This window comes from Oncorhynchus nerka, linkage group LG19 (genome assembly GCF_034236695.1).
Source record: "Oncorhynchus nerka isolate Pitt River linkage group LG19, Oner_Uvic_2.0, whole genome shotgun sequence".
Classification (NCBI taxonomy): Eukaryota; Metazoa; Chordata; class Actinopteri; order Salmoniformes; family Salmonidae; genus Oncorhynchus; species Oncorhynchus nerka.
The window spans coordinates 45,707,373-45,735,201 of NC_088414.1; the positions used below are offsets into that span (position 1 = coordinate 45,707,373).

The 27,829-nt window shown below is 42.9% G+C and overlaps 1 protein-coding gene across 1 annotated transcript in view; it reads left to right on the top strand.

The window, feature by feature from the left end:
* ltn1 (listerin E3 ubiquitin protein ligase 1) overlaps positions 1-27,627 on the top strand; it is a 104,917-nt gene extending 77,290 nt beyond the window's left edge. Inside the window, exons 30-34 of the mRNA XM_065004988.1 lie at positions 8,679-8,844; positions 9,200-9,420; positions 18,901-19,095; positions 22,051-22,218; positions 24,649-27,627. Coding sequence (XP_064861060.1) covers positions 8,679-8,844; positions 9,200-9,420; positions 18,901-19,095; positions 22,051-22,218; positions 24,649-24,711 — 813 coding nt within the window. The 3' untranslated portion in view covers positions 24,712-27,627. The remainder of the gene's footprint in view (positions 1-8,678; positions 8,845-9,199; positions 9,421-18,900; positions 19,096-22,050; positions 22,219-24,648) is intronic.
* The last annotated feature ends 202 nt before the right edge of the window (positions 27,628-27,829 follow it).

Below are 27,829 nucleotides of genomic sequence, written 5' to 3' on the forward strand. Positions count from 1 at the left end.
ACACTGCCCTACCCTGTGCTCTGACCTCTTTCTCCCCTCTCTCTCCAGATGAAATCTCGCGTCTTGTGACGGCCGGCCGCCCAACAACCTGCCCGCTTGACCCTATCCCCTCCTCTCTTCTCCAGACCATTTCCGGAGACCTTCTCCCTTACCTCACCTCGCTCATCAACTCATCCCTGACCGCTGGCTACGTCCCTCCCGTCTTCAAGAGAGCGAGAGTTGCACCCCTTCTGAAAAAACCTACACTCGATCCCTCCGATGTCAACAACTACAGACCAGTATCCCTTCTTTCTTTTCTCTCCAAAAACTCTTGAACGTGCCGTCCTTGGCCAGCTCTCCCGCTATCTCTCTCAGAATGACCTTCTTGATCCAAATCAGTCAGGTTTCAAGACTAGTCATTCAACTGAGACTGCTCTTCTCTGTATCACGGAGGCGCTCCGCACTGCTAAAGCTAACTCTCTCTCCTCTGCTCTCATCCTTCTAGACCTATCGGCTGCCTTCGATACTGTGAACCATCAGATCCTCCTCTCCACCCTCTCCGAGTTGGGCATCTCCGGCGCGGCCCACGCTTGGATTGCGTCCTACCTGACAGGTCGCTCCTACCAGGTGGCGTGGCGAGAATCTGTCTCCTCACCACGTGCTCTCACCACTGGTGTCCCCCAGGGCTCTGTTCTAGGCCCTCTCCTATTCTCGCTATACACCAAGTCACTTGGCTCTGTCATAACCTCACATGGTCTCTCCTATCATTGCTATGCAGACGACACACAATTAATCTTCTCCTTTCCCCCTTCTGATGACCAGGTGGCGAATCGCATCTCTGCATGTCTGGCAGACATATCAGTGTGGATGACGGATCACCACCTCAAGCTGAACCTCGGCAAGACGGAGCTGCTCTTCCTCCCGGGGAAGGACTGCCCGTTCCATGATCTTGCCATCACGGTGGACAACTCCATTGTGTCCTCCTCCCAGAGCGCTAAGAACCTTGGCGTGATCCTGGACAACACCCTGTCGTTCTCAAATAACATCAAGGCGGTGGCCCGTTCCTGTAGGTTCATGCTCTACAACATCCGCAGAGTACGACCCTGCCTCACACAGGAAGCGGCGCAGGTCCTAATCCAGGCACTTGTCATCTCCCGTCTGGATTACTGCAACTCGCTGTTGGCTGGGCTCCCTGCCTGTGCCATTAAACCCCTACAACTCATCCAGAACGCCGCAGCCCGTCTGGTGTTCAACCTTCCCAAGTTCTCTCACGTCACCCCGCTCCTCCGCTCTCTCCACTGGCTTCCAGTTGAAGCTCGCTTCCGCTACAAGACCATGGTGCTTGCCTACGGAGCTGTGAGGGGAACGGCACCTCAGTACCTCCAGGCTCTGATCAGGCCCTACACCCAAACAAGGGCACTGCGTTCATCCACCTCTGGCCTGCTCGCCTCCCTACCACTGAGGAAGTACAGTTCCCGCTCAGCCCAGTCAAAACTGTTCGCTGCTCTGGCCCCCCAATGGTGGAACAAACTCCCTCACGACGCCAGGACAGCGGAGTCAATCACCACCTTCCGGAGACACCTGAAACCCCACCTCTTTAAGGAATACCTAGGATAGGATAAAGTAATCCCTCTCACCCCCCCCTTAAAAGATTTAAATGCACTACTGTTCCACTGGATGTCATAAGGTGAATGCACCAATTTGTAAGTCGCTCTGTATAAGAGCGTCTGCTAAATGACTTAAATGTAAATGATACCAGGGTATATCTGGTGGTCTGTCTCCATAAAACCAGGGTATATCTGGTGGTCTGTCTCCATAATACCAGGGTATATCTGGTGGTCTGTCTCCATAATACCATGGTATATCTGGTGGTCTGTCTGCATAATACCAGGGTATATCTGGTGGTCTGTCTCCTCATGACTCCATAATACCAGGGTATATCTGGTGGTCTGTCTCCATAATACCAGGGTATATCTGGTGGTCTGTCTCCTCATGACTACATAATACCAGGGTATATCTGGTGGTCTGGCTCCATAATACATGGGTATATCTGGTGGTCTGTCTCCTCATGACTCCATAATACCAGGGTATATCTGGTGGTCTGTCTCCATAATACCAGGGTATATCTGGTGGTCTGTCTCCATAATACCAGGGTTAATCTGGTGGTCTGTCTCCTCATGACTACATAATACCAGGGTATATCTGGTGGTCTGTCTCCTCATGACTACATAATACCAGGGTATATCTGGTGGTCTGTCTCCTCATGACTCCATAATACCAGGGTATATCTGGTGGTCTGTCTCCTCATGACTACATAATACCAGGGTATATCTGGTGGTCTGTCTCCATAATACCAGGGTATATCTGGTGGTCTGTCTCCTCATGACTACATAATACCAGGGTATATCTGGTCTGTCTCCTCATGACTACATAATACCAGGGTATATCTGGTCTGTCTCCTCATGACTACATAATACCAGGGTATATCTGGTCTGTCTCCTCATGACTACATAATACCAGGGTATATCTGGTCTGTCTCCTCATGACTACATAATACCAGGGTATATCTGGTCTGTCTCCTCATGACTACATAATACCAGGGTATATCTGATGGTCTGTCTCCTCATGACTACATAATACCAGGGTATATCTGGTGGTCTGTCTCCTCATGACTACATAATACCAGGGTATATCTGGTGGTCTGTCTCCTAATGACTACATAATACCAGGGTATATCTGGTGGTCTGTCTCCTCATGACTACATAATACCAGGGTATATCTGGTGGTCTGTCTCCTCAGCTACATAATACCAGGGTATATCTGGTGGTCTGTCTCCTCATGACTACATATTACCAGGGTATATCTGGTGGTCTGTCTCCTTAATACCAGGGTATATCTGGTGGTCTGTCTCCATAAAACCAGGGTATATCTGGTGGTCTGTCTCCATAATGCCAGGGTATATCTGGTGGTCTGTCTCCATAATACCAGGGTATATCTGGTGGTCTGTCTCCTCATGACTCCATAATACCAGGGTATATCTGGTGGTCTGTCTCCTCATGACTACATAATACCAGGGTATATCTGGTGGTCTGTCTCCTCATGACTCCATAATACCAGGGTATATCTGGTGGTCTGTCTCCTCATGACTACATAATACCAGGGTATATCTGATGGTCTGTCTCCTCATGACTCCATAATACCAGGGTATATCTGGTGGTCTGTCTCCTCATGACTACATAATACCAGGGTATATCTGATGGTCTGTCTCCTCATGACTACATAATGCCAGGGTATATCTGGTGGTCTGTCTCCTCATGACTACATAATACCAGGGTATATCTGGTGGTCTGTCTCCTCATGACTACATAATACCAGGGTATATCTGGTGGTCTGTCTCCTCATGACTACATAATACCAGGGTATATCTGGTGGTCTGTCTCCATAATACCAGGGTATATCTGGTGGTATGTCTCCTCATGACTACATAATACCAGGGTATATCTGGTGGTCTGTCTCCTAATGACTACATAATACCAGGGTATATCTGGTGGTCTGTCTCCTCATGACTACATAATACCAGGGTATATCTGGTGGTCTGTCTCCTCAGCTACATAATACCAGGGTATATCTGGTGGTCTGTCTCCTCATGACTACATATTACCAGGGTATATCTGGTGGTCTGTCTCCTTAATACCAGGGTATATCTGGTGGTCTGTCTCCATAAAACCAGGGTATATCTGGTGGTCTGTCTCCATAATACCAGGGTATATCTGGTGGTCTGTCTCCTCATGACTCCATAATACCAGGGTATATCTGGTGGTCTGTCTCCTCATGACTACATAATACCAGGGTATATCTGGTGGTCTGTCTCCTCATGACTCCATAATACCAGGGTATATCTGGTGGTCTGTCTCCTCATGACTACATAATACCAGGGTATATCTGATGGTCTGTCTCCTCATGACTCCATAATACCAGGGTATATCTGGTGGTCTGTCTCCTCATGACTACATAATACCAGGGTATATCTGATGGTCTGTCTCCTCATGACTACATAATGCCAGGGTATATCTGGTGGTCTGTCTCCTCATGACTACATAATACCAGGGTATATCTGGTGGTCTGTCTCCTCATGACTACATAATACCAGGGTATATCTGGTGGTCTGTCTCCTCATGACTACATAATACCAGGGTATATCTGGTGGTCTGTCTCCATAATACCAGGGTATATCTGGTGGTATGTCTCCTCATGACTACATAATACCAGGGTATATCTGGTGGTCTGTCTCTTCATGACTACATAATACCAGGGTATATCTGATGGTCTGTCTCCTCATGACTACATAATACCAGGGTATATCTGATGGTCTGTCTCCTCATGACTACATAATACCAGGGTATATCTGATGGTCTGTCTCCTCATGACTACATAATACCAGGGTATATCTGGTGGTCTGTCTCCTCATGACTACATAATACCAGGGTATATCTGGTGGTCTGTCTCCTAATGACTACATAATACCAGGGTATATCTGGTGGTCTGTCTCCTCATGACTACATAATACCAGGGTATATCTGGTGGTCTGTCTCCTCAGCTACATAATAACAGGGTATATCTGGTGGTCTGTCTCCTCATGACTACATATTACCAGGGTATATCTGGTGGTCTGTCTCCTTAATACCAGGGTATATCTGGTGGTCTGTCTCCATAAAACCAGGGTATATCTGGTGGTCTGTCTCCATAATACCAGGGTATAACTGGTGGTCTGTCTCCATAATACCAGGGTATATCTGGTGGTCTGTCTCCTCATGACTCCATAATACCAGGGTATATCTGGTGGTCTGTCTCCTCATGACTACATAATACCAGGGTATATCTGGTGGTCTGGCTCCATAATACCAGGGTATATCTGGTGGTCTGTCTCCTCATGACTCCATAATACCAGGGTATATCTGGTGGTCTGTCTCCATAATACCAGGGTATATCTGGTGGTCTGTCTCCATAATACCAGGGTATATCTGGTGGTCTGTCTCCTCATGACTCCATAATACCAGGGTATATCTGGTGGTCTGTCTCCTCATGACTACATAATACCAGGGTATATCTGGTGGTCTGTCTCCTCATGACTCCATAATACCAGGGTATATCTGGTGGTCTGTCCCCTCATGACTACATAATACCAGGGTATATCTGATGGTCTGTCTCCTCATGACTCCATAATACCAGGGTATATCTGGTGGTCTGTCTCCTCATGACTACATAATACCAGGGTATATCTGATGGTCTGTCTCCTCATGACTACATAATGCCAGGGTATATCTGGTGGTCTGTCTCCTCATGACTACATAATACCAGGGTATATCTGGTGGTCTGTCTCCTCATGACTACATAATACCAGGGTATATCTGGTGGTCTGTCTCCTCATGACTACATAATACCAGGGTATATCTGGTGGTCTGTCTCCATAATACCAGGGTATATCTGGTGGTATGTCTCCTCATGACTACATAATACCAGGGTATATCTGGTGGTCTGTCTCTTCATGACTACATAATACCAGGGTATATCTGGTGGTCTGTCTCCTCATGACTTCATAATACCAGGGTATATCTGGTGGTCTGTCTCCTCATGACTCCATAATACCAGGGTAAATCTGGTGGTCTGTCTCCTCATGACTACATAATACCAGGGTATATCTGGTGGTCTGTCTCCATAATACCAGGGTATATCTGGTGGTCTGTCTCCTCATGACTACATAATACCAGGGTATATCTGGTGGTCTGTCTCCTCATGACTACATAATACCAGGGTATATCTCGTGGTCTGTCTCCATAATACCAGGGTATATCTGGTGGTCTGTCTCCATAATACCAGGGTATATCTGGTGGTCTGTCTCCTCATGACTACATAATACCAGGGTATATCTGGTGGTCTGTCTCCATAATACCAGGGTATATCTGGTGGTCTGTCTCCTCATGACTACATAATACCAGGGTATATCTGGTGGTCTGTCTCCTCATGACTACATAATACCAGGGTATATCTGGTGGTCTGTCTCCTCATGACTACATAATACCAGGGTATATCTGGTGGTCTGTCTCCTCATGACTCCATAATACCAGGGTATATCTGGTGGTCTGTCTCCTCATGACTACATAATACCAGGGTATATCTGGTGGTCTGTCTCCATAATACCAGGGTATATCTGGTGGTCTGTCTCCTCATGACTACATAATACCAGGGTATATCTGGTGGTCTGTCTCCTCATGACTACATAATACCAGGGTATATCTGATGGTGTGTCTCCTCATGTCTACATAATACCAGGGTATATCTGGTGGTGTGTCTCCTCATGACTACATAATACCAGGGTATATCTGGTGGTCTGTCTCCTCATGACTACATAATACCAGGGTATATCTGGTGGTCTGTCTCCATAATACCAGGGTATATCTGGTGGTCTGTCTCCATAATACCAGGGTATATCTGGTGGTCTGTCTCCTCATGACTACATAATACCAGGGTATATCTGATGGTCTGTCTCCTCATGGCTACATAATACCAGGGTATATCTGATGGTCTGTCTCCATAATGCCAGGGTATATCTGGTGGTCTGTCTCCTCATGTCTACATAATACCAGGGTATATCTGGTGGTATGTCTCCTCATGACTACATAATACCAGGGTATATCTGGTGGTCTGTCTCCTCAGCTACATAATACCAGGGTATATCTGGTGGTCTGTCTCCATAATGCCAGGCTATATCTGGTGGTCTATCTACATAATACCAGGGTATACAGTGGGGCAAAAAAGTATTTAGTCAGCCACCAATTGTGCAAGTTCTCCCACTTAAAAATATGAGAGAGGCCTGTAATTTTCATCATAGGTACACTTCAACTATGACAGACAAAATGAGGAAAAAAATCCAGAAAAACACATTGTAGCGCTGTAACATGGAGTTGTGGCCGTGTGGGAACCCTATAAACGGTGTGTAGTAATTGAACCTTTTTTACGTTTTGGACTTTTATTTTCTTGCTGACATGAAAGATAAAGTCCTTATGCTTCCAAAACTATACCGCAAGCATCGCTTGTTAATGTTCAGATTGAGCGTCGGGTCTCTTAAACAAATCTAAGTCTATAGCGGCGAGGCTAGCTAGCCAGCTAAGTCTATAGCGGCGAGGCTAGCTAGCCAGCTAAGTCTATAGCGGCGAGGCTAGCTAGCCAGCTAAGTCTATAGCGGCGAGGCTAGCTAGCCAGCTAAGTCTATAGCGGCGAGGCTAGCTAGCCAGCCAGCTAACTCGCTAGGTATTCCCCAACAGGTATATTTGTTTACTGTCTTTCACCCTCACTGTATTCAGACTTTGGCTGCCTCTATTTACATGCCATCTCTAAGTTTATAAACTTGAAAATTGTACATTAAAACAGTTTAGGCTATGAGTCGATGTGCAGCGGTAATTGAGGTAGTTGTGTACCTATAGGTAGTATTACCGTAACCCTGGTGTGAGTGTCGTATCGGAAAAACTTCAAACTCGCTGTCAATTGTCTTTTTTTCCTCGTTTCTCCCCTCCCCTCTCAAAGCTCACTGCAGGAGAGGATCCAGGGCCTTTCTTTCTGAACGCCGTTGAGCTTTGAGTAGGGAGGAAACAAGGAAACAAGGACAAAGGAAGGATTAGTGTGTCAGTCTACTGTCTCTATCTAAAGAAGAGTACTATGCTAACCTGTGTGTCCAGTACTCTCTCTAAGAAGAGTTCTATGCTAACCTGTATGTCCAGTACTCTCTCTATCTAAAGAAGAGTACTATGCTAACCTGTGTGTCCAGTACTCTCTCTATCTAAAGAAGAGTACTATGCTAACCTGCGTGTCCAGTACTCTCTCTATCTAAAGAAGAGTACTATGCTAACCTGCGTGTCCAGTACTCTCTCTATCTAAAGAAGAGTACTATGCTAACCTGCGTGTCCAGTACTCTCTCTATCTAAAGAAGAGTACTATGCTAACCTGCGTGTCCAGTACTCTCTCTATCTAAAGAAGAGTACTATGCTAACCTGCGTGTCCAGTACTCTCTCTATCTAAAGAAGAGTACTATGCTAACCTGCGTGTCCAGTACTCTCTCTATCTAAAGAAGAGTACTATGCTAACCTGCGTGTCCAGTACTCTCTCTATCTAAAGAAGAGTACTATGCTAACCTGTGTGTCCAGTACTCTCTCTATCTAAAGAAGAGTACTATGCTAACCTGCGTGTCCAGTACTCTCTCTATCTAAAGAAGAGTACTATGCTAACCTGTGTGTCCAGTACTCTATCTAAAGAAGAGTACTATGCTAACCTGTGTGTCCAGTACTCTCTCTATCTAAAGAAGAGTACTATGCTAACCTGCGTGTCCAGTACTCTCTCTATCTAAAGAAGAGTACTATGCTAACCTAGTACTCTCTCTATCTAAAGAAGAGTACTATGCTAACTCCAGTCCAGTACTCTCTCTATCTAAAGAAGAGTACTATGCTAACCTGCGTGTCCAGTACTCTCTCTATCTAAAGAAGAGTACTATGCTAACCTGCGTGTCCAGTACTCTCTCTATCTAAAGAAGAGTACTATGCTAACCTGCGTCTCCAGTACTCTCTCTATCTAAAGAAGAGTACTATGCTAACCTGCGTCTCCAGTACTCTATCTAAAGAAGCTGACCTGTGTGTTCTCTCTCTCTCTAGCTGCGTGTCCAGTACTCTCTCTATCTAAAGAAGTCCCTTCACAAGCTCCTCCTCCACCTGTTCAGACTGATGCCTGAAAACCCCGCCTACATCGGTCAGGGGGCGGAGCCTGTCTCCAAGGAGACCAAGACATTCTTCACAGAGAGCCTCTCTCTGGACGTCAACAGTGGGTAGCACACACACACACACACACACACACACACACACACACGCGTCTCTCTCTCTCTCTCTCTCTCTCTCTCTCTGTCTCTAATTCTCTGTCTCTCTCTGTCTCTCTCTCTGTCTCTAATTCTCTGTCTCTCTCTCTGTCTCTCTCTGTCTCTAATTCTCTGTCTCTCTCTCTCTCTGTCTCTCTCTGTCTCTAATTCTCTGTCTCTCTCTCTCTGTCTCTCTCTCTGTCTCTAATTCTCTCTCTCTCTCTGTCTCTCTCTCTGTCTCTAATTCTCTGTCTCTCTCTCTCTGTCTCTAATTCTCTGTCTCTCTCTCTAATTCTCTGTCTCTCTCTCTGTCTTTCTCCACAGAGTCGTCCGGTATCCAATATGAGCTCTCCCATCTGGCGTGTTGTGTGTACTACAGTGCGGTACAGGACCTGCCTGCCATGGTTAGGTTGTGGTGGACCAGTCAGGAGAAGAGAGTTAGCCACACGGTGGATAAGTTCACAGGACGATACGTCTCGCCTGTCCTCTCTGCTCAGGAGATCTCCTCTGTACACGCCAGCACACAGACCTTCGACAGCATGACTGTGAGTAGGGGAGGGAGGGAGTGTGTGTGTGTGTGTGTGTGTGTGTGTGTGTGTGTGTGTGTGTGTGTGTGGTAGAGGGAGCCTTCAGAAAGTATTCATACCCCCTTGACTTATTCCACATTTTAGTTTTTACTGCCTGAATTCAAAATAGATAAAAATGTACAGGTTTTTTTGTGTTTTTTTTTTCGTCCATCTACTCGTAATAACAAAGTGAAAACATGTTTTGATAAATGTTTGATAAATGAAATACAGATATCTAATTTACATAAGTATTCAAACCCCTTTTTTGCTATGACACTCCAAATGGACACCCAGGTGCATCTAATTTCCTTTGATAGGAGTTCCACCTGCAGGCCAATTTAAATTGTTTGAGCACGATTTATATAGAGAAACACCTGGTGCATATCAGAGTAGAAACCATCTCATGAAGTAACAAAGGGAATTGCCTGTAGATCTCTGAGAGAGAACTGTGATGAGGCATATATCTGGGGAAGGGGACTGCCTGTAGATCTCTGAGAGAGAACTGTGACGAGGCATATATCTGGGGAAGGGAACTGCCTGTAGATCTCTGAGAGAGAACTGTGACGAGGCATATATCTGGGGAAGGGAACTGCCTGTAGATCTCTGAGAGAGAACTGTGACGAGGCATATATCTGGGGAAGGGAACTGCCTGTAGATCTCTGAGAGAGAACTGTGATGAGGCATATATCTGGGGAAGGGGACTGCCTGTAGATCTCTGAGATAGAACTGTGACGAGGCATATATCTGGGGAAGGGGACTGCCTGTAGATCTGGGGAAGGGAACTGCCTGTAGATCTCTGAGAGAGAACTGTGATGAGGCATATATCTGGGGAAGGGGACTGCCTGTAGATCTCTGAGATAGAACTGTGACGAGGCATATATCTGGGGAAGGGGACTGCCTGTAGATCTGGGGAAGGGAACTGCCTGTAGATCTCTGAGAGAGAACTGTGACGAGGCATATATCTGGGGAAGGGGACTGCTTGTAGATCTCTGAGAGAGAACTGTGATGAGGCATATATCTGGGGAAGGGGACTGCCTGTAGATCTCTGAGATAGAACTGTGATGAGGCATATATCTGGGGAAGGGAACTGCCTGTAGATCTCTGAGAGAGAACTGTGACGAGGCATATATCTGGGGAAGGGGACTGCCTGTAGATCTCTGAGATAGAACTGTGACGAGGCATATATCTGGGGAAGGGAACTGCCTGTAGATCTCTGAGATAGAACTGTGATGAGGCATATATCTGGGGAAGGGAACTGCCTGTAGATCTCTGAGAGAGAACTGTGATGAGGCATATATCTGGGGAAGGGGACTGCCTGTAGATCTCTGAGATAGAACTGTGATGAGGCATATATCTGGGGAAGGGAACTGCTTGTAGATCTCTGAGAGAGAACTGTGATGAGGCATATATCTGGGGAAGGGGACTGCCTGTAGATCTCTGAGATAGAACTGTGATGAGGCATATATCTGGGGAAGGGAACTGCCTGTAGATCTCTGAGAGAGAACTGTGACGAGGCATATATCTGGGGAAGGGGACTGCCTGTAGATCTCTGAGATAGAACTGTGATGAGGCATATATCTGGGGAAGGGAACTGCCTGTAGATCTCTGAGAGAGAACTGTGATGAGGCATATATCTGGGGAAGGGGACTGCCTGTAGATCTCTGAGATAGAACTGTGATGAGGCATATATCTGGGGAAGGGGACTGCCTGTAGATCTCCGAGAGAGAACTGTGATGAGGCATATATCTGGGGAAGGGGACTGCCTGTAGATCTCCGAGAGAGAACTGTGATGAGGCATATATCTGGGGAAGGGGACTGCCTGTAGATCTCTGAGAGAGAACTGTGACGAGGCATATATCTGGGGAAGGGAACTGCCTGTAGATCTCTGAGAGAGAACTGTGATGAGGCATATATCTGGGGAAGGGAACTGCCTGTAGATCTCTGAGAGAGAACTGTGATGAGGCATATATCTGGGGAAGGGAACTGCCTGTAGATCTCTGAGAGAGAACTGTGACGAGGCATATATCTGGGGAAGGGAACTGCCTGTAGATCTCTGAGAGAGAACTGTGATGAGGCATATATCTGGGGAAGGGGTATACAACCCTTTTATTGAGTTGTTTAAAAAAAAAAAAAACTTTCCGAGAGCACAGTGGTCGTCTCCATCACTGGGAAATTGGGAAAAATAATGAAAGCCGTCCAATCAAACTGAAGAACCGGGAAAGAAAGACGTGGAGGTGACCAGGAACCCAACGACCGCACTGACATAACTACAGAGTTCCTTGGTTGAAATGGGAGAACCGGCCAAAAGGACACGGTCTCCGAAGTACCTCACTGATCTGGACTTTATGGGAGAGACGGAAGCCACTCCTGAGGAAAAAGGCACATGACATGACACTCCTGGAGTTTACACAAAAAAGGCACGTGAAAGATCATTAGGCAAAAGATTGTGTGGTCTGAGGAGACAAAAATGTAAGTCTTTGGCCTGAATGCATGCAAGCGCTATGTCTGGAGAAAACCAGGTACAGCTCTGTCTGGAGAAAACCAGGTACAGCTCTGTCTGGAGAAAACCAGGTACAGCTCTGTCTGGAGAAAACCAGGTACAGCTCTGTCTGGAGAAAACCAGGTACAGCTCTGTCTGGAGAAAACCAGGTACAGCTCTGTCTGGAGAAAACCAGGTACAGCTCTGTCTGGAGAAAACCAGGTACAGCTCTGTCTGGAGAAAACCAGGTACAGCTGGAGAAAACCAGGTCTATGTCTGGAGAAAACCAGGTACAGCTCTATGTCTGGAGAAAACCAGGTACAGCTCTATGACTGGAGAAAACCAGGTACAGCTCTATGACTGGAGAAAACCAGGTACAGCTCTATGACTGGAGAAAACCAGGTACAGCTCTATGACTGGAGAAAACCAGGTACAGCTCTATGACTGGAGAAAACCAGGTACAGCTCTCTGTCTGGAGAAAACCAGGTACAGCTCATCACCCATCTAACATCTATCCCTACTGTGAAGCATGGTGGTGGCAGCATCATGCTGTGGGGATGCTTTTCATCGGCAGGGACTGGGAGACTGGTAAGGATAGAGGAGGAAATGAATGGAGCCAAATACAGGCAAATCCTTGATGCAAACGACCTTAGACTCGGGGGCGAAGGTTCACATTCCAACAGGACAATGACCCCGTTGCCAAAGCAACGCTGGAATGGCTTCAGAGCAAGAATGTTGAAAGTCCTTGGAGTGGTCCAGCCAAAGCCCAGACTTGAATCCCATTGAAAATCTGTGGAAAGACTTGAAGATTGCTGTTCATCGCCTTTCCCCATCTAACTTAATAGAGCTTGAGAAAGAATCCAGATGTGTAAAGCTGATTGTCATACCGACGACAACAAAAGCTGTAAAACGCCGCCGAAGGTGTGAATACTTAAGTAAATTAGATTTGAAAATATATATATATATATATATATCATTTTCAATAAATAATTATGGCTGTAACACAACAAAATGTGGAATAAGTCGAGGTGTATGAATACTATCTGAAGGCACTGTAACTACTGTTCCCTGAAGGAGAGAAGCGAGCTACAACATAATACGGAGAGTCACACTCTCGCGACTTCAATTGAAGGATACACGCCTGACAAAGCCAATGAACATCCGCGGCTCCCTAGAAGCCCCGCTTTCCACAGATGATAAGTTTTAAGGTTCGGATTTATTCTTTCAATTTAAAAGCAGCTCTTCACCAAGCCCAGGAACGGGCGGAGTGGGGGCATTAAACAGGCGCTCTAACTCATTTCATCTCCTTCAAGGAAGAGTAGTTATAGTCATAACGTTACGTTCCCTCTCATTCGGTCAACTTTGGTACAACATACTATGGGGAAATGCAATCGCGGCCTAAGCCGACACCCAACGGATACTAAATGAAACGGCCCCTGTGAGACCCCCCCCCAGACTTGACCCATGCCAGATGTGGTATTGCGTACACGGCGTGCTGCCTAGTGACATTTGCCCTGTCCCCGTTGTAAGCACACTGGGTGCAGTGACATACAAGAGATTAAAAAACTCACACAGTGTGGTGATTTCAACTCACCTCAGCACACATGTCTCCTATATTCAACCCTTTAAGCAGCTCAAAATGCTGCCAGACCCCTGGTTGAGTGGGCGTTTACACAGCTAAAAAAAACGCTGCCAGACCCCTGGTTGACACCACTAGGTAACCCTCGTCTCTTACTGCTATATGTGACCGACTGGCTCGATTCGGTCTTATGTAGAAACATTTTTTTTTTTTTTTACATTGGATAAAAGACAGAGCAAGAAAACGATATACGTTTACTGGGAAAGTAATTCTGACAGTTGATCAAATTGTAACCCCAGAAAGTAATTCTGACAGTTGATCAAATTGTAACCCCAGAAAGTCATTCTGCTTTGACAGTTGATCAAATTGTAACCCCACTGTTGAGAAAATGCCCCTTGAATGTTTTATTTAGTCCACCTACTGGAGAGCTCTTCTTAGTCTCCGCCCATTCAGCATCGTTCACACCCTCCTAAGCCTTTAGCCCCGCCCCTTCAGCATCGTTTACACCCTCCTAAGCCTGAGCCCCACCCCTTCAGCATCGTTCACACCCTCCTAAGCCTTTAGCCCCGCCCATCTCTTTAAGGATCCACATGTGAGGCAATGTACTAAACTACAGTACAGTAGTGTACTAAACAAGCAAAGATTTCAAGACTAAAGGCTGGTTTATACTATATGTGTGTTTGTAAATTTAATTTGGAGTGCCAGAGTGTACAATGGGCATTTGTGAATTGAGAGCGTTGTCAGATCGTATGTTTGTAATTTCACAGTGTTTCGCTCTCTGAGCATTCAGAGCTGGATGCTCTGGCTGAGGAGTAGGGCTGATCCGACCGTTCTGACCTAACAACAGCAGTCAAGAACTCAAGCTAACTGGCTAACTTTGGCTAGCTTGCTATCTTCTTCCAGACACAAATGAGAGAACAGCTTACTCTGACCATTTTACTCTCCCGAGCAGAGCTCGTTAGGCTGTTGTCATGTTATCGAGAGCGTTAGTGACTGTAGCTGTGCTGCTAGCAACCATTTAATTACTAAAAATGTTATTACGTTTTTTTTTTGTGTCTATTGACACTGGCCATATTCAACGGGTGTTGAGCATTTGTAAATTCGTCAGTTAATTTGCGCTCAAATTTACCACCTAACCTTACGTCTATCAACAGTTGTCGCAATGACATCATGAACATACTATTGAAATGGTTACTTTCACAGAGTTACTAGGCAACAGGATAAACAATAAATAGTAATGGTTACTTTCACAGAGTTACTAGGCAACAGGATAAACAATAAATAGAAATGGTTACTTTCACAGAGTGACTAGGCAACAGGATAAACAATAAATAGTAATGGTTACTTTCACAGAGTGACTAGGCAACAGGATAAACAATAAATAGTAATGGTTACTTTCACAGAGTTACTAGGCAACAGGATAAACAATAAATAGTAATAGTTACTTTCACAGAGTGACTAGGCAACAGGATAAACAATAAATAGTAATGGTTACTTTCACAGAGTGACTAGGCAACAGGATAAACAATAAATAGTAATGGTTACTTTCACAGAGTGACTAGGCAACAGGATAAACAATAAATAGTAATGGTTACTTTCACAGAGTTACTAGGCAACAGGATAAACAATAAATAGTAATGGTTACTTTCACAGAGTGACTAGGCAACAGGATAAACAATAAATAGTAATGGTTACTTTCACAGAGTGACTAGGCAACAGGATAAACAATAAATAGTAATGGTTACTTTCACAGAGTGACTAGGCAACAGGATAAACAATAAATAGTAATGGTTACTTTCACAGAGTTACTAGGCAACAGGATAAACAATAAATAGTAATGGTTACTTTCACAGAGTGACTAGGCAACAGGATAAACAATAAATAGTAATGGTTACTTTCACAGAGTGACTAGGCAACAGGATAAACAATAAATAGTAATGGTTACTTTCACAGAGTGACTAGGCAACAGGATAAACAATAAATAGTAATGGTTACTTTCACAGAGTGACTCTTCCATTGCAATACTACCATTCCAGTGTTTTACTTGCTATATTGTATTTACTTTGCCACCATGGCCTTTTTTGCCTTTACCTCCCTTCTCACCTAATTTGCTCACATTGTATATAGACTTGTTTTTTTTTACTGTGTTATTGACTGTATGTTTGTTTTACTCCATGTGTAACTCTGTGTCGTTGTATGTGTCGAACTGCTTTGCTTTGCTTATCTTGGCCAGGTCGCAATTGTAAATGAGAACTTGTTCTCAACTTGCTTACCTGGTTAAATAAAGGTGAAATAAAAAAATAAATAAATAAAAAACAGGATAAACAATAAATAGTAATGGTTACTTTCACAGAGTGACTAGGCAACAGGATAAACAATAAATAGTCGGAGCAGCGTACATGACGAGTAAAAAACTAGTTTGTGCAAAAAGGTGCAGAAAGTTTGGTTAACTATTTGGATATATATTTGATTAACTATTTGGATATATATTTGATTAACTATTTGGATAGATATTTGGTTAACTATTTGGATAACTATTTTGATAGATATTTGGTGAACTATTTGGATAGATATTTGGATAACTTTTTGGTTAACTATTTGGTTAACCATTTGGATAGATATTTGGTTAACTATTTGGTTAACTATTTGGATCGATATTTGGTTAACTATTTGGTTAACTATTTGGATAGATATTTGGTTAACCATTTGGTTAACTATTTGGATAGATATTTGGTTAACTATTTGGATAGATATTTGGTTAACTATTTGGTTAACCATTTGGATATATATTTGGTTAACTATTTGGATAGATATTTGGTTAACTATTTGGATAGATATTTGGTTAACTATTTGGTTAACTATTTGGATAGATATTTGGATAGATATTTGGATAACTATTTGGATAGATATTTGGTTAACTATTTGGTTAACTATTTGGTTAACTATTTGGTTAACTATTTGGTTTACTATTTGGTTATCTATTTGGTTAACTTTTTGGTTAACCATTTGGATAGATATTTGGTTAACTATTTGGATAACTATTTGGATAGATATTTGGTTAACTATTTGGATAGATATTTGGTTAACTATTTGGATAGATATTTGGTTAACTATTTGGATAACTATTTGGATAGATATTTGGTTAACTATTTGGATAGATATTTGGTTAACTATTTGGATATATATTTGGTTAACTATTTGGATATATATTTGGTTAACTATTTGGTTAACTATTTGGATAGATATTTGGTTAACTATTTGGTTAACTATTTGGATAGATATTTGGTTAACTATTTGGATAGATATTTGGTTAACTATTTGGATAGATATTTGGTTAACTATTTGGATAGATATTTGGTTAACTATTTGGATAACTATTTGGATAGATATTTGGTTAACTATTTGGAGAGATATTTGGTTAACTATTTGGATAGATATTTGGTTAACTATTTGGTTAACTATTTGGATAGATATTTGGTTAACTATTTGGATAGATATTTGGTTAACTATTTGGATAGATATTTGGTTAACTATTTGGATATATATTTGGTTAACTATTTGGATATATATTTGGTTAACTATTTGGTTAACTATTTGGATAGATATTTGGTTAACTATTTGGTTAACTATTTGGTTAACTATTTGGATAGATATTTGGTTAACTATTTGGTTAACTATTTGGATAGATATTTGGTTAACTATTTGGATAGATATTTGGTTAACTATTTGGTTAACCATTTGGATAAATATTTGGTTAACTATTTGGATATATATTTGGTTAACCATTTGGATAGATATTTGGTTAACTATTTGGATATATATTTGGTTAACTATTTGGTTAACTATTTGGTTAACTATTTGGATAGATATTTGGATAGATATTTGGTTAACTATTTGGTTAACTATTTGGTTAACTATTTGGTTAACTATTTGGATAGATATTTGGATAACTATTTGGATAGATATTTGGATAGATATTTGGTTAACTATTTGGTTAACTATTTGGTTAACTATTTGGATAGATATTTGGTTAACTATTTGGTTAACTATTTGGTTAACTATTTGGTTAACTATTTGGATAGATATTTGGTTAACTATTTGGTTAACTATTTGGTTAACTATTTGGTTAACTATTTGGATAGATATTTGGATAACTATTTGGATAGATATTTGGTTAACTATTTGGTTAACTATTTGGTTAACTATTTGGTTAACTATTTGGATATATATTTGGTTAACTATTTGGTTAACTATTTGGTTAACTATTTGGATAGATATTTGGATAACTATTTGGATAGATATTTGGATAGATATTTGGTTAACTATTTGGTTAACTATTTGGTTAACTATTTGGATAGATATTTGGTTAACTATTTGGTTAACTATTTGGATAGATATTTGGTTAACTATTTGGTTAACTATTTGGATAGATATTTGGTTAACCATTTGGTTAACTATTTGGTTAACCATTTGGATAAATATTTGGTTAACTATTTGGATATATATTTGGTTAACCATTTGGATAGATATTTGGTTAACTATTTGGATATATATTTGGTTAACTATTTGGTTAACTATTTGGATAGATATTTGGTTAACTATTTGGTCAACTATTTGGTCAACTATTTGGTTAACCATTTGGTCAACTATTTGGTTAACTATTTGGTTAACTATTTGGTTAACTATTTGGATAACTATTTGGATAGATATTTGGTTAACTATTTGGTTAACTATTTGGATAGATATTTGGTTAACTATTTGGATAACTATTTGGATAACTATTTGGATAGATATTTGGTTAACTATTTGGATAGATATTTGGTTAACTATTTGGATAGATATTTGGTTAACTATTTGGAGAGATATTTGGTTAACTATTTGGTTAACTATTTGGATAGATATTTGGTTAACTATTTAGATAGATATTTGGTTAACTATTTGGTCAACTATTTGGTCAACTATTTGGTTAACCATTTGGTTAACCATTTGGTCAACTATTTGGTTAACTATTTGGATAACTATTTGGATAGATATTTGGTTAACTATTTGGATAGATATTTGGTTAACTATTTGGTTAACTATTTGGATAACTATTTGGATAACTATTTGGATAGATATTTGGTTAACTATTTGGAGAGATATTTGGTTAACTATTTGGTTAACTATTTGGTAAACCATTTCACTAGCTATAGAAGTCTCATGGCTTGGGGGTAGACGCTGCTCAGGGTCCTATTGGCTCCTTTTGGTACCACTTTCCATATGGTAGCAGAGAGAACAGTCGAACTCACACAGTCTTTAAATCTTTTTTTGTTGTTGTCTCTGTCCAGGTCAGTGGATGATATCATCAACGGACAGGAGTTAACTCCTCTCTCTTTCTCCGTCTCTCTCCCCTGTGTCCCAGGTGAAGGCTCGTTCGGCAGCGCGGGAGGTGATCGCCACCTACTCAGTGGATGATATCTTCATAGAGCTGGTGATCCAGCTACCACAGAACTATCCTCTAGGCTCGATCACAGTAGAGAGCGGCAGGAGGGTGGGGGTCGCTGTACAACAATGGAGGAACTGGATGTTACAGCTCAGTACATACCTCACACACCAGGTAACACACACACACACACACACACCAGGTAACACACACACACCAGGTAACACACACACACCAGGTAACACACACACACACACACACCAGGTAACACACACACACACACACCAGGTAGCACACACACACACACCAGGTAACACACACACACACACACCAGGTAACACACACACACACACACCAGGTAACACACACACACACAGGTAACAGACACACACACACCAGGTAACAGACACACACACACCAGCTAACAGACACACACACACCAGGTAATACACACACACACACACACCAGGTAACACACACACCAGGTAACACACACACACACACACACACACAGGTAACACACACACACACACACCAGGTAACACACACACACCAGGTAACACACACACACACACCAGGTAACACACATACACACACACACACACCAGGTAACACACACACACCAGGTAACACACACACACCAGGTAACACACACACACACACACACCAGGTAACACACACACACACACACACACACACACCAGGTATCACACACACACACACACACCAGGTATCACACACACACCAGGTATCACACACACACACACACCAGGTATCACACACACACACACACCAGGTATCACACACACACACACACCAGGTAACACACACACACCAGGTAACACACACACACACACACACACCAGGTAACACACACACACACACACCAGGTAACAGACACACACACACCAGGTAACAGACACACACACACCAGCTAACAGACACACACACACCAGGTAATACACACACACACACACCAGGTAACACACACACCAGGTAACACACACACACACACACCAGGTAACACACACACACACACACCAGGTAACACACACACACACACACACACCAGGTAACACGCACACACACACACACACCAGGTAACACACACACACACCAGGTACACACACACACCAGGTAACACACACACACACACCAGGTAACACACACACACACACACACACACCAGGTAACACACACACACACACACACACACAGGTAACACACACACACACACACACCAGGTATCACACACACACACACACCAGGTATCACACACACACACACACCAGGTATCACACACACACACACACACACACACACCAGGTATCACACACACACACACACACCAGGTATCACACACACACACACCAGGTAACACACACACACACACACCAGGTAACACACACACACACACACACACACCAGGTAACACACACACCAGGTAACACACACACACACACACCAGGTAACACACACACACACACACACCAGGTAACACACACACACTCACACCAGGTAACACACACACACCAAGGTCGCCATCAATAATGTGTGGTCCCTGGTCATGACCCCTTCTAGGGGAGTTTGGATATGCAAAAAAAACATGAGCATTTTTACACTGCCCACGCGTACTCTTGTGTACTCTCGTACTCTCAACTATAAGCACCCCCCGACATACAGTGTTGTGTGTGCGCGTGCATGTGTGCGTATGTGTGTGTGTGTGTGTATATATACACCCTCAAAACTTGAGACATCTGTGGCATTGTGTTGTGTGACAAAACTGCACATTTTAGAGTGGCCTTTTATTGTCCCCAGCACCAGTCAGGTGGAAGGATTATCTTGGTAAAGGAGAAATGCTCACTAACAGGGGAAAACAACATTTTTTGAGAAATAAGCTTTTTGTGCGTATGGAACATTTCTGGGATGTTTTTATCCCAGCTCATGAAGCATGAGACCAACACTTTGCGTTTCTATTTTTGTTCAGTGTGTGTGTGTGTGTGTGTGTGTGTGTGTGAGATATATATACACACACTGCATGACCAAAAAGTATGTTGACACCTGCTCGTCGAACATCTCATTCCAAAATCATGGGCATTAATTAATATGTGACTGACTCCTGAAGCTGGTTGAGAGAATGCCAAGCGTGTGCAAATCTGTCAAGGCAAAGGGTGGCTACTTTGAAGAATCTCAAATATATTTCAATTTTTTTTAACCTTTTTTTTTGGTTACTACATGATTCCATATGTGTTACTTCATAGTTTTGATGTCTTCACTATTATTCTACAATGTAGAAAATAGTAAAAAATTATGAAAAACCCTTGAAAGAGTAGGTGTATCCAAACTTTTGACCAAGTACTATATATATATACATATATATATACATATATACATATATATAAACATGTGTGTATGTATATATTTATATATATGTATATATTTATTTTGACAAAGTTGTAACCCTTTTTTGTTGTAGGCACAAAACGATCTTCTTTTGTTTAAAAATAACCCGGTACAGGTTACCTTCAGACAAGTCCTATGACACTTGTGGGGGTCGTAGAGTCTCCCCTTTACATTGAGGGGTCACCTCACACTTGTAGGGGTCGTAGAGTCTCCCCTTTCCATTGAGGGGTCACCTCACACTTGTAGGGGTCGTAGAGTCTCCCCTTTCCATTGAGGGGTCACCTCACACTTGTAGGGGTCGTAGAGTCTCCCCTTTACGTTGAGGGGTCACCTCACACTTGTAGGGGTCGTAGAGTCTCCCCTTTCCATTGAGGGGTCACCTCACACTTGTAGGGGTCGTAGAGTCTCCCCTTTACATTGAGGGGTCACCTCACACTTGTAGGGGTCGTAGAGTCTCCCCTTTACATTGAGGGGTCACCTCACACTTGTAGGGGTCGTAGAGTCTCCCCTTTACGTTGAGGGGTCACCTCACACTTGTGGGGGTCGTAGAGTCTCCCCTTTACATTGAGGGGTCACCTCACACTTGTAGGGGTCGTAGAGTCTCCCCTTTACATTGAGGGGTCACCTCACACTTGTAGGGGTCGTAGAGTCTCCCCTTTACATTGAGGGGTCCACCTCACACTCTGTAAGTATCATGTTCCCCGTCTCTCTTTCTGTTTATGATAGAACGGCAGTATAATGGAGGGCCTGGCTCTGTGGAAGACCAACGTGGATAAGAGGTTCGAGGGAGTAGAGGATTGTATGATCTGTTTCTCTGTTATCCATGGATCCAACTACTCTCTGCCCAAGAAGGCCTGCCGCACCTGCAAGAAAAAGTTCCACTCTGCCTGTCTGGTGAGAGACTGATATTCACACAGGACAACACACACACGCACACGCGCACGCACACGCACGCAAACTGCAATACAAGAGAACACACTCAGAGGCATATAGGTTATGGCACACAGACACACACACACACAAATTCACAGTTTGGGCTGTTGTGGGGACCGTATTAATGCCACACCGGCGGTCATGAGTCATGAAGGCAGTCAAATTCCACATAACCGTTTAGTCACGGTAATTAGGCTTCTCCAAGTTCTGATGCTCCTGATGGTCATTAGTAGCCTACCAAACCTGCTAACTGCCAGGTACTCAGCACTCTATTTTCCCTCTAATTACTCTGACATCAATACAAATGTTTTTTTTTATTTTTTATCAAACAATTCATGAGACCCCATGAGCTCGTGTTCCTCAAACAGAGTGATGGCCTCTACTAAAAAGAGGAGGATCCCATCAGCTTGCTTTGGGCTAGGCTTACTATATTTATTTCTCAACTTTCCTAGTATTAAGCACATTGCTTCTCTTTACAACAGGAGTATAGCCTACTTGGCTGGCATGAAAATAAACCACAGAAAAAGCATTCTACGTTTGAAAATAAACCACAGAAAAAGCATCCTCCGTTTGCTATTTAAGTGCATAGATGACACGTATTTATCCCGCTGACCCTGTTCTAAGACAGGTGTGATAATGGTCCATTTTAAATCAAAACAAATGTCACACATATATATTATTTAGTATATGTAAAGACTAGATTAAATCAAGAATAGTCTGATGGGTGACAATGGTAGCCTATCACTTGTGAATGAAATATTATCACTTGTGAATGAAATATTATCACTTGTGAATGAAATATTATCACTTGTGAATGAAATATTATCACTTGTGAATGATGCCCAGAATAAGAAACACAGCCTTTTTTCTTTTTGGTAACTTGTTCGCCTCATAGTCGCACACCTCATAGTCGCACACCTCATAGTCGCACCTCATGTAGCCTCGCTCATTCTGTCCTATCAAGCAAAAAGGCAGTAACTAATTTACCTTTGGTTTCACAGTAACTTTATCCAGTTACTGGCTAACCTGACCCCCATTGTCTCCTGAACACAATAGAGGCGGGATACTTGTCCACATGATTAGGCATGTATTTAATGTAGCAAATGAGCAGCAGTTTCTGCCTTTTTGCTCTGTAGGGCAGTATAGGCCTATATGTTTTAATTAGGTTTGTATCACAACTAACGTGGCCAAATAACCTTAAAATGAAGCACATTAATCGGCTTTACAAGGGGTGTTTAGCCTAACTGGCATATATATACATATACATATATAAGCCACGTGTGAGTTTCAACGTTTGGGGAAGATAATTCTCACCATTAAAATGCACCTTTATAATAGAGCATCACATGTAATATCTTATTTAATATCTTATTTGCTACATTCGCGCTTATATCCTAGTATCATGTTCGCTTTGCTACGCTTATAATGTGGGGAAATATCCTAGCAGTTTATCAACATTTTAAGGACTCTTGGGGGGGAAGGGAACAGCGCAGGACTCTTGGGGGAAGGGAACAGCGCAGGACTCTTGGGGGAAGGGAACAGCGCAGGACTCTTGGGGGGGGAAGGGAACAGCGCAGGACTCTTGGGGGAAGGGAACAGCGCAGGACTCTTGGGGGAAGGGAACAGCGCAGGACTCTTGGGGGAAGGGAACAGCGCAGGACTCTTGGGGGAAGGGAACAGCGCAGGACTCTTGGGGGAAGGGAACAGCGCAGGACTCTTGGGGGAAGGGAACAGCGCAGGACTCTTGGGGGGAAGGGAACAGCGCAGGACTCTTGGGGGGGAAGGGAACAGCGCAGGACTCTTGGGGGAAGGGAACAGCGCAGGACTCTTGGGGGGAAGGGAACAGCTCAGCACTCCGGGCCGCGAAAAGGCCTTTGATTTTTTTTAGGGTGCATTACGGCCCCAAAGGGAATGCCGCCGTGAAATTCGAGGCATTATCATTTTATTCAACTTTGTTAAATAATATTTTTGATAGTATAAAATAATGCCACGGAATTGTAAGCAAATCTTGTCTGTTAAATGAACAGCCATTTGGCAGATCAGGACCCGAACATAAGGACAACTCGGAGCATCCTGTTCTGTTCTTCTGAAATAGACTACATTTTCTTTATATCATGTTTCTATAGACCTGTCTAAAATAAATACTGGATTTATTGTGAAGGCGTAGGCTAAATTACATGGATTTATTAGTCTTTTTAACATGGCTTGTTGTCTAAATGTGGAAGCCCAGGAGATTCTACATGTGTTTATGTTAATTAACGGTCAATTACCGTGAGACTGACCTGTTATTTGCTTGACAATCACCAGCTGACAACATTTTGTGATCGCCACAGCCCTGATCATTATCACGTTACTCATGCTGTCTCTCTTTCTCTCTCTTCTCTTCTCCAGTACAAGTGGTTTACCTCTAGCAACAAGTCCACCTGCCCTCTGTGTAGAGAGACCTTCTTCTAGCAACAAGTCCACCTGCCATCTGTATAGACCTTCTGTTAGCAACAAGTCCACCTTCCATCTGTATAAACCTTCTTCTAGCAACAAGTCTACCTGCCATCTGTGTAGAGACCTTCTCCTAGCAACAAGTCCACCTGCCCTCTGTGTAGAGACCTTCTCCTAGCAACAAGTCCACCTGCCCTCTGTGTAGAGACCTTCTCCTAGCAACAAGTCCACCTGCCCTCTGTGTAGAGACCTTCTCCTAGCAACAAGTCCACCTGCCCTCTGTGTAGAGACCTTCTCCTAGCAACAAGTCCACCTGCCCTCTGTGTAGAGACCTTCTCCTAGCAACAAGTCCACCTGCCCTCTGTGTAGAGAGACTTAATTGAAACTATGTTACCATGGATACACATAGTCACTGTTCCGTTGCTATGGATGCACAGAGACAGTTTGGTTGTATATTTGTTCGTATCTCTCACCACAACCTTCTTATAGTTCAGTGCTTCCCAATAGTTTTATCCTCTGGGACCCAAATTGATCCAGGTTTTCTGTCTCGATCCAATATACACATTGTGATTTTCTTGTTGTTGTTGCCAAAATGCAATTTGGAAAACAATTTTTAAATACTATTTTGACAGTAAATGTAGCAATTATATTTAGATTCCCCCTTTTGTCAGTAATTCCATATCGCTCACGATCTTGACGAAGAATATTATATTATATTATTATTATAATATACAAACTCACACACACATCTGCTAAACCACACTGCTAATAGCTTTATATTGGTAAATACTGAGATTGAAGAAAAAATGTATTTTCAGAGGATTAAAATGATTTAAATGTAACGATAATCTTTTTACATACCTTCTACCTGGTATTAGTTGTTTCATTTCAGACGAGTATCTCAACAACAACAACAACAACCCCCCCAAAAAAATGTAAAAAATAAATAAATATTTTCACTCAGAAACCCGCGACCCCATTCAAAACCTTTGGGTTACGACCCACCAGTTGGCAACCACCGCTAACAGAAGCTCTTTTGACAGCGGTTGTAACTCGAGCTAAGAGTTGAATAGTAAAGATATGTTTTTTAGACGTAATAAGGTTTTATGTCCAGTAGCCAATGAGTTCCAAGGAGCCAGGAATTGGTTCAGCTCTGACGGTGACAGGACAGACGGAGGACAGACGGAGGACTGGAAGACAGACGGAGGACTGGAGGACAGACGGAGGACTGGAGGACAGACGGGGGACTGGAGGACAGACGGGGGACTGGAGGACAGACGGGGGACTGGAGGACAGACGGGGGGACTGGAGGACAGACGGGGGACTGGAGGACAGACGGAGGACTGGAGGACAGACGGAGGACTGGAGGACAGACTGAGGACTGGACTAGACTGAGGACTGTTTCCCCGACTAGACTACTGACGCATGCCAGATCCTCACAACGTCAGGATACAGTGCCTTGCGAAAGTATTCAGCCCCCTTGAACTTTGCGACCTTTTGCCACATTTCAGGCTTCAAACATAAAGATATAAAACTGTATTTTTTTGTGAAGAATCAACAACAAGTGGGACACAATCATGAAGTGGAACGACATTTATTGGATATTTCAAACTTTTTTAACAAATCAAAAACTGAAAAATTGGGCGTGCAAAATTATTCAGCCCCCTTAAGTTAATACTTTGTAGCGCCACCTTTTGCTGCGATTACAGCTGTAAGTCGCTTGGGGTATGTCTCTATCAGTTTTGCACATCGAGAGACTGACATTTTTTCCCATTCCTCCTTGCAAAACAGCTCGAGCTCAGTGAGGTTGGATGGAGAGCATTTGTGAACAGCAGTTTACAGTTCTTTCCACAGATTCTCGATTGGATTCAGGTCTGGACTTTGACTTGGCCATTCTAACACCTGGATATGTTTATTTTTGAACCATTCCATTGTAGATTTTGCTTTATGTTTTGGATCATTTTCTTGTTGGAAGACAAATCTCCGTCCCAGTCTCAGGTCTTTTGCAGACTCCATCAGGTTTTCTTCCAGAATGGTCCTGTATTTGGCTCCATCCATCTTCCCATCAATTTTAACCATCTTCCCTGTCCCTGCTGAAGAAAAGCAGGCCCAAACCATGATGCTGCCACCACCATGTTTGACAGTGGGGATGGTGTGTTCAGGGTGATGAGCTGTGTTGCTTTTACGCCAAACATAACGTTTTGCATTGTTGCCAAAAAGTTCAATTTTGGTTTCATCTGACCAGAGCACCTTCTTCCACATGTTTGGTGTGTCTCCCAGGTGGCTTGTGGCAAACTTTAAACGACACTTTTTATGGATATCTTTAAGAAATGGCTTTCTTCTTGCCACTCTTCCATAAAGGCCAGATTTGTGCAATATACGACTGATCCCACCTCAGCTGTAGATCTCTGCAGTTCATCCAGAGTGATCATGGGCCTCTTGGCTGCATCTTTGATCAGTCTTCTCCTTGTATGAGCTGAAAGTTTAGAGGGACAGCCAGGTCTTGGTAGATTTGCAGTGGTCTGATACTCCTTCCATTTCAATATTATCGCTTGCACAGTGCTCCTTGGGATGTTTAAAGCTTGGGAAATATTTTTGTATCCAAATCCGGCTTTAAACTTCTTCACAACAGTATCTCGGACCTGCCTGGTGTGTTCCTTGTTCTTCATGATGCTCTCTGCGCTTTTAACGGACCTCTGAGACTATCACAGTACAGGTGCATTTATACAGAGACTTGATTACACACAGGTGGATTGTATTTATCATCATTAGTCATTTAGGTCAACATTGGATCATTCAGAGATCCTCACTGAACTTCTGGAGAGAGTTTGCTGCACTGAAAGTAAAGAGGCTGAATAATTTTGCACGCCCAATGTTTCAGTTTTTGATTTGTTAAAAAAGTTTGAAATATCCAATAAATGTCGTTCCACTTCATGATTGTGTCCCACTTGTTGTTGATTCTTCACAAAAAAATACAGTTTTATATCTTTATGTTTGAAGCCTGAAATGTGGCAAAAGGTCGCAAAGTTCAAGGGGGCCGAATACTTTCGCAAGACACTGTATGAGTTTAACCACATCACATGTTGTAGCAATCTGATGCCCATCTGCACAGTCGATGACGTGGCACGCAACCATT